At 41.6% G+C, this 8,031-nt stretch overlaps 1 protein-coding gene across 1 annotated transcript; it reads left to right on the forward strand.

The window, feature by feature from the left end:
• Positions 1 to 94: 94 nt before the first annotated feature.
• Positions 95 to 7,394, forward strand: DNAJA1 (DnaJ heat shock protein family (Hsp40) member A1; the record flags this gene model as incomplete). Its single annotated transcript, XM_008634525.2, has 7 exons — positions 95 to 287; positions 1,370 to 1,474; positions 1,575 to 1,802; positions 3,183 to 3,297; positions 5,236 to 5,351; positions 5,913 to 6,013; positions 6,786 to 7,394. Coding segments are annotated over 7 exons (1,074 nt in total), but the record flags the coding sequence as incomplete, so codon positions are not given.
• Positions 7,395 to 8,031: the final 637 nt, after the last annotated feature.

Consider the following 8,031-nt stretch of genomic DNA (forward strand, 5'->3'; position numbering starts at 1 on the left):
AGGTTGGTGGGACGGGCCGGGGCGGTGGGGCCGGGCGGGAGGAGGCCAGGTGGGGGTCCCGCCGGGAGTGTTGCAGATGCCTGAGTGCCGGTGACTGTCCTTTCTGCAGTTCAAACAAATCTCCCAAGCTTACGAAGTGCTGTCGGACCCGAAAAAGAGGGAGCTGTATGACAAAGGAGGCGAGCAGGCTATCAAGGAGGGCGGCTCTGGTGGCGGCTTCGGGTCACCCATGGACATATTCGATATGTTCTTCGGCGGCGGAGGAAGGATGCAGAGGGAGAGGCGAGGTAACGTGTCGGCGGGGGTAGACGGGATCAGATTCTCTGAGGAGAATGCCGTAGGTGTAAGAATTTAAAAAGAGTTAAAGTGAAGTTACAGGTTTAATCTCAAAACTGGAGAACACTGTTGTCCTTTAACGCTTGAAACTACAAGGGAGGCGTTTGGTTTGTACAGTGGTAGTTTGGTCTCCTGTGCATTGTCCCCTGTTAATCGCTAACCAGATGTTGTGTTTGGAGAACCTTTATCTGAGTGTAAGCCCGGCTAGTAAACAGAGTAGGAAATGGAAAGGTAACCTAGCTTAAAATGACCTGTTAGCTAAGCTACCGTGACTGTAGCGTCTATAAGCAACTATATAAACAAGAGATCAAGATCCGGTTCAGTCTGGGAAACCTTTCTATGTTCCCACACCATGCAGTAGAATTTAGTTGAAGCTGCAGTAAAACGCTACTCAGAAGTTAAGCTCAAGTTTAATCACACTGGGAAAAACTTTAAAATTGTTAAGACCAGTGCTGACCCCATCACCTGCAGATCTGGTGCAAAAGGGAAGAAAAAATGTTTTGTATCAAATTGTTATGAGTGTTGTGTCAAAGTACTCCTAACAACCCAGAGCTCAGCATCCTTTGCAAAACTAAGCCTACAGAAGCTAAAGTACTTAGTACTTTCTGAGTGTAAAAATGTAATTGCTCATTTCTGGTTCCAGAAAGTCAACTGGTGAGAGGAAGAAAGTGCTGGAGTGGAGATTCCAGACAGAGTCCCTTCACTTGTTTGTTGGAGACTTGTTCAGTGACTTTGTTAAAACTGGAGTCCTGCGTTATAGAACTTAAATGTCTGAGGTTCTCTGTGTTCTGTTGCTTGTACTGTTTGTACTTTCACAGAAGGTCTTTCCTGACTTTAACAGAGTCAAAGCCATGGCACTTGTTACCTGCTATGACAGCAGCTGGGAGGGGGCTTTTGACAAATACCAGCAAAACAAGACAAAGTTCTATTGAAACAAGATGTTAAAGCCCACAGGCTTGGTTTATCATGACTTGACAGGGAGATGTGCAGACCAAGCTTCCAAACTTGACTAAATATCTGCGTTCTTTTACAGGTAAAAACGTGGTCCACCAGTTGTCAGTAAGTTTAGAAGATATGTACAATGGTGCAGTGAGGAAACTTGCACTGCAGAAAAATGTTATCTGTGACAAATGTGAAGGTAATTTTGAAACTGAAACTAAACAAAAGATTTTTTTACACGTTTTGGGATTTTTTTTCCTGGTAGCACATAATCACCCATCTCCAATTTTCATTCTCAGGTCGTGGTGGTAAGAAAGGTGCAGTAGAGTGCTGCCCTAATTGCAGGGGAACAGGCATGCAGATCAGAATTCACCAGATCGGGCCAGGAATGGTGCAACAAATCCAGTCTGTGTGTATGGAGTGTCAGGGGCATGGGGAGCGTATCAGCCCCAAGGACCGGTGTAAGAGCTGCAATGGCAGAAAAATTGTTAGAGAGAAGAAGATCTTAGAAGTTCACATTGACAAAGGTGAGGTGTCTTACTGAGGTGAAATATTGAACTTGGATGTAGTGACTGACTTTGCAGCACTAAAACAGAAGCTTTAGCAAATACGTGGTGTTGATTTGGTGAGTAACGCTGCTGAATACACATACAGTAAAACTGTCTGTTGCTGCCTTATAAAAAGTTTACTTGTTTCTAGGGAAGGTTGACTACCTCTATGTTCACTTCTAAACCTGGCACATAACTAAGAATGAATTCTGAAACCTGCATTATTATAAGCAGTGAATTATTTTTCAGGTCACTCTCAGCCCAGTTTGTGATCAGGTAGTCTAATCAGTTTTCACTGCCTGCAGCAAAACCTTGCAGACTCCGATCACTTCTGCTGTGTTTCAGTGTGAGGGGGAACCAGGTCTGCTATAAGATAGGGTGCAGAGACAGTGCTAAGCCTCTCGTGCTTAGAACTCACTCTGTTGGCTACACAACCCTGACAGTGCTACTCAGCGCAGGTATAACCTCCTTGCCTGGCAAAATGCAAGTTGATACGCAAACCCTCTATGGGATGCGTGAACATGATGGTTTTGAATGACAGATGCATCTCTCTTGAGAGGGCTGCCCAAAAGCTGGTGGGAGAAGTCTCTGGGGTAGTGCAGCTTGTAAGACAGAGCAAGCTGACAATATATGGTTTTTACAGACTTGCTCATGATTATCACCTGCAACTGTTACACGTGTAAGGAGAGCTTATGCAAGGCCTGAATTTGTAGGGGAAATCCTACAGTAATAGTAAATACGAGGACTAGTAGGGATATGTTACTGACATTTTGAAGAGGGAAGTCGGACCAGAAGAATGTTTTTCTAGAAGGAAGGAAAAAGAGACTGATCTAGCATAAGAAAGCTAGTATTTTCGGTAGATAGACTTTTTGTGTGGATGAAATTAGTTTCTTACAGGAGGTTTTCAGTCCATGGGGAATGCTTCTTGGACTTGTCAGGCACTAAGATCATAAGGAGATGTGCCATATATTTATAAAACTGAAGAAGCTGAGGTCAATTTCTCTTGAAATACAGTTTATACACAGTATTTCTGCTTTCTTTTTTGTACTTGTATGTATAATGAAAACTGTTTTGACGGTATTTCCCTTCAGGACTTTATGTTGGTGGGTCTTTTGGCAGTACAGTTAAACTTGATGGTCTTGAGACATAACACTGAATTCAGGTTAGCACCACTAAGATCTGTTGAACAAGTGAGCGGATTGAAAAAAAAATTAAAAACAAATGCTTCAAGGGAAGATTATGATGTTCTTGCTTAAAGATACAGTGATATCTTGATACCAGCTCATGCCTATAGAAGTGTTTCTTGTTGGTGCTTTTATCTTAAAAATAAGAAAAATGTTTATTTGTTTTCTGCACTAGGAATGAAGGATGGTCAGAAAATAACATTCCATGGTGAAGGGGATCAAGAGCCAGGTCTGGAGCCAGGGGATATTATTATTGTTTTGGATCAAAATGACCACTCTGTATTTAAAAGGTAAAGACTTCTGAATCCTCTTACATTATCTCCTGTGATGTTTTTTTCACGTGCTTCCCTGGTTACCACTCATCTTGTACGTAGTGGAGTGTCAGGAGATAGGACTGTCACTCAGCCATGAGTTTGGGTGGTCAGAGAAGCACTGAGGTGGGGGAATTCTGATGCAACTAGTCTGGCCACTTGTGTTCTAATAGCATGGGGTAATCTCCTGTGAGCTTTGGCAGCAGGAGGGGATAGAAGGCAAACAAAAGTAGTTACAGTTAAGAGTTTACAAATCTTTAATTTTAAGAACTCATTGAAATACTGAGATTTTGTTTAGTAGTTTTGAATATTTGTGACTGTTTCCTTGCTCTCAATTACTTAGCTCAGAAAATTGCCGCTTAGTGTAGGCAGCTGTTGTCCACTTGGCCTCAAGGCACAGAAAACTTGGAGTGTGTGCACATGTGTTCATGGATCTTACTTAGGACAAATTTACGCAGTATAGCGTGCACCCTTCTGATCAAACGTGGTTTCCCTCACTTCATTTCCTGCCTGAGTGCTATGGGGCAGGATAATTGGTCCTGTCTGGTTTTTGTTGTGAAAGCAAACGTGACTCAAGTAATACTGACCACAGCTCAACTATTTCATGTTCCCAGGCAATACTGCTGGGTGTTGCACACCTCCCTGTTTCATGTTACTGTTTGTGGACTTAGTCTGTCCACTACATTTTGGTCCCATTAAAACCGCCGCTGATGGTCTTGCAGAAATGTGTTGCATTTGGTGTCTCACTGCCACTGTTCAGAGTGGTTACAAGGGAATCGGTAGATGTAGAGAAAGCACTTAGTTGTTTCAGCACCAACCACTGACCTTGTGCTTGTAAATAGGAATGGCGAGCCAAAGGTTCTTGGGAAACCTGCAGCTGGTCTGCCTGACTGTCGTGTATGGTGCTGAGCACTTTAAGCTGGTGTCAGAATTCTGGGCCAAGGAACACTGAGCTTACAGGTTAAGAATCAGTTCTGTTTGCTTTGTATGAGCTTACTCAGCTGATTTTTCTTGACTTCCAGTGAAACCAGACACTGAATCAGATAGGCAAACTGTTCTCATGGTTTCCTGGGACTTGAAGTCACAATTCTGTTCAATTATTTTTGTCTATCTTTCGCCTACTGCCTTCAGTTCTGGTGTCCTCCAATAACCCTTGATATTACTGATCTTGTGGGGTTATTCTGAGGTCATGCTCTTGCACAAGTGGGATGTTCCTCCTCTCCTGTCAGAGTCTAAAATTATCTTTTCTTTCAAGTCTCCTGCCAGAGACCTTTTAAAAACAGGGTGAGTGCTCTACAGTCCTTGAATAAGATGGATTTTGTAGCTTTTGAACATGTAGACAATCACTAGCATTGCCATACTGAAGTCAGAATACAGTTAAAGCAATTAATACTATCTATTCCAGATACTTCTTGGTACTTTCTAAAAGGTACTTGTATCATTACCCAGAGTGGCCATTACCTGTTCAAACTTCCCCTGTAATAAATCTTTGGAGCCTTACAGATTAGCAGTAGTGCAAGGTGGTGCAATTAAGAAGGTATTTATCTACACAAAGAAAGGAATTAATTGTCCCTGTTTCAGTATTTATGAGGCTGAGAGATTTTTTTTTTTTTTTTTAATTGGGAAGGAGCAGTGAAGTGAAACTGGATGCAAGTAGGCCTTGCTGTACTTACTTCTTTTCAATAAACACTTCTAACACTTCAGATAGCTTGACATGATCATAATGGCTCTCAGGGTTGGTGTCATTGTGGTAATTGCTTGAGGAGCTACATTAATATTTGGTATTCTTTATTTAATTGCCTGGGCTTCAGTTGTAATTACAACTTACTGTCATTTCCAAGTTAAATACTGACATTGGGTATGATCCTTGTACTGTTTCTGTCTCACTGTGACTGTTGTTGATTGGTTCTGCCTTAGACGAGATGAAGATCTGTTTCTGTGTATGGATATTCAACTGGTTGAAGCACTATGTGGCTTTCAAAAGCCTATCACAACGCTGGATAACAGAACTATTATTATTACCTCCCATCCTGGTAAGAGTTGGTTTACTTTCTGTTGTAAGTTCTAGCATATAGTAATTTAAGCTGGAAATTTAAAGGAACAGAAACATCCCATCTTGATGTAAAAGGGGTGTGTGTCAAGTTCTTTGCCCTAGTCTTTGCAGTACAAGTCTTAAAATAATAAAGGATTTTTGCATGGCAGTCAGCAGTAACTTTCTCTTTGCGTGACATAGTAACAGACCTTACCTCATGGACATACTTGCATCCTGAGGATATCTCATGAGAATTGAAGGCCATGGGTCTCTGAAAACCACTTTTTCAGCCTTGGAAGCGATGGAGCACTTAATAAATTTGTAAGTATGCTTCCTTTGGGAAGCATAACAAGGTTACAGGAATGTAATGTAGACATCAGTCTGCTTTCCTACTCAGACGTTACCAGGCAGTAAGTTCCTATCAGACTACTACATGTTGGTGTTGCTGCCTAAACACAACGTAGAAAGCTACGTAAATATTGAAGGAGATTGTAACTAAAGCTGCTTCTGTTGTCTGCATGGATCCCTTCCTTTTCTGGTAATTTTTGTTTTGGCTTTTTAGGCCAGGTTGTTGAGCATTGGGCTATTAAGTGTGTATTGAATGAAGGTATGCCAATTTATCGCAGACCATATGAAAAAGGCCGTCTGATCATAGAATTCAGGGTAAGTGAATCAACTCAATTCCACAGCATTTCAGGACTGAACATCCATCCAAAATTTTACCAATAAACACTACCTCAGTCAAGAAGAGATTTGGTATTTGTTCTTTACAATGGTGAGAACATGCAATCCATCAAACAGAATTACAGTTCAGAACAAAGAGAAAACTTCCGGAACACTATGTGCTCAAAGTACATTAGGTACCAGAGGAGTTTCTTTAGCAACCTTGTGAATTTCCATTTGCTTGACATATTCTTTAGTTTCTATTGTCCTGTAGGAAGGATGGATGAGTAACTGACTTCTGTGCTGGAGCAGAAGAGTAGGCTGGAAACTGCTGATTTTCTTCCCTGGGGAGAAGCTAATGCTGGGAGTTATAGCAGTGGGCCCCATCTGCTATGGCTTAGAAGATATTGAACCACATCTCTAATGCTGACATTTTGTTTATATATATAAAAATACATAGTTGTATATGCCATTATAAATATGTAATTGTATGTGCTATTATATTACATATATACTTTGCTTTTGTGGGTGATTCCAGAGGGCAGCCTGAGGCAGAAGAAAGGTGTTTGATCGAGTTGCCAGAGTTAGAAGCTAACTTTGTGCAGGCATTAAAAAACATCTTAGTAATGTTGATAATTTTTTTAAGCTCTAAATTAAAGTCACCTATGATGAAAAAGCCGACTTGGGCAGATATTTAACCTGAAGGACTATTTAACCCAATAAAAGACCAGTTCTGATAGACTTGAGTAACGTTAGTTCTTGATGATTTCAGGTTATCTTCCCAGAGAGTGGCTTCCTCTCCTCAGATAAGCTGTCCCTACTCGAAAAACTGCTACCTGCAAGGCAGGAGATAGAAGAAACTGAGGAAATGGAACAGGTGGAATTAGTAGACTTTGATCCATCTCAAAAGCAAAAACACCACTATAACGGAGAAGTGTATGAAGATGACCATCAGCCTAGAGGTGGCGTTCAGTGCCAGACATCATAAATGGGCCAGTGAATAACTTGTGATGCTTGTTTTGTATGCAGTAGTGGATGAGTGAAGGACTACAAGCAGTTTGCCCTCACCTCCTGCTATTTGTTGTTCTATCCAGCCATAGTTATTTCTAAAAGCATAAAGAAATAAACTAAGTAATTAAACTGACTTTGCAATTTGTATAAAGATCAAGGATGCAAGCTCATATGAAGTTGACTGCACTTCACCCCTGCCTCTTGGTCCAGAAAACTCCCTTACCTGCTTGTCTTTTATTCCAAACCTTGTAATTCCTGTATGTGTGCAATTGCCCAGGCTTAAACTAAGATTCTGTGGTGTGCTTTTTAGGAATTCTAGATCTTATACTCTGTGAATAAAGTATGCACAAGTACTTATAATCCATGGTAAGATGTAGTTAAGTTTTGTACCAATTAGGATAACAGTATTTGGGCTTGTACTGGTGTTTGTTAAGTACAAACCGGCTCTAATGCAACCACATGGTACATGAGGCTGACACAGATGTGGTAAATCTTCACAGGCCCGTTAAATCATGCCATCCCCAAGCTCTCCAAGCTATTCCACGTGAGGTCAGATAGCCCTTTCCTGTGCCAGCACTGGTCCTGACCCCAGAGCTCGCTGTGTTTCATGGGTGACTCCCATTTGGCTGCTGTCCTGTGCCTGTGGAGCCAGTGGTTGCTTGGAGCTGCCTTTGCTATTGCACATTAGTAAAATCCTCTAGGCTTTGGCAGCGCACAGGTGGCTTGGAATGTCAGACTGCTGCTAGGTGAAGCCTGATTTCCACCTTGATTACTGAAATCAGATAACCCCTCATTGGTTGGGGTGTGTGTGTGTGTGTGTGTGTGTGTGTGTGTGTGTGTGTGTGTTACGGAAAGCAGTACTAGCCCTCTTAGTGGGTATATGTGATCCTGCAGAGGAGAGAAGCTTAGTGAGTACCACCAACCAATGCATCTAGGATGTTCTGAAATTAATGTATTGTGTGCATTATTTCAAGCTGACTCTTGAAATTTCTGTATGAATGTTCTAA

The sequence above is a fragment of the Corvus brachyrhynchos genome, unplaced genomic scaffold, assembly GCF_000691975.1.
Source record: "Corvus brachyrhynchos isolate BGI_N302 unplaced genomic scaffold, ASM69197v1 scaffold22, whole genome shotgun sequence".
Lineage (NCBI taxonomy): Eukaryota > Metazoa > Chordata > Aves > Passeriformes > Corvidae > Corvus > Corvus brachyrhynchos.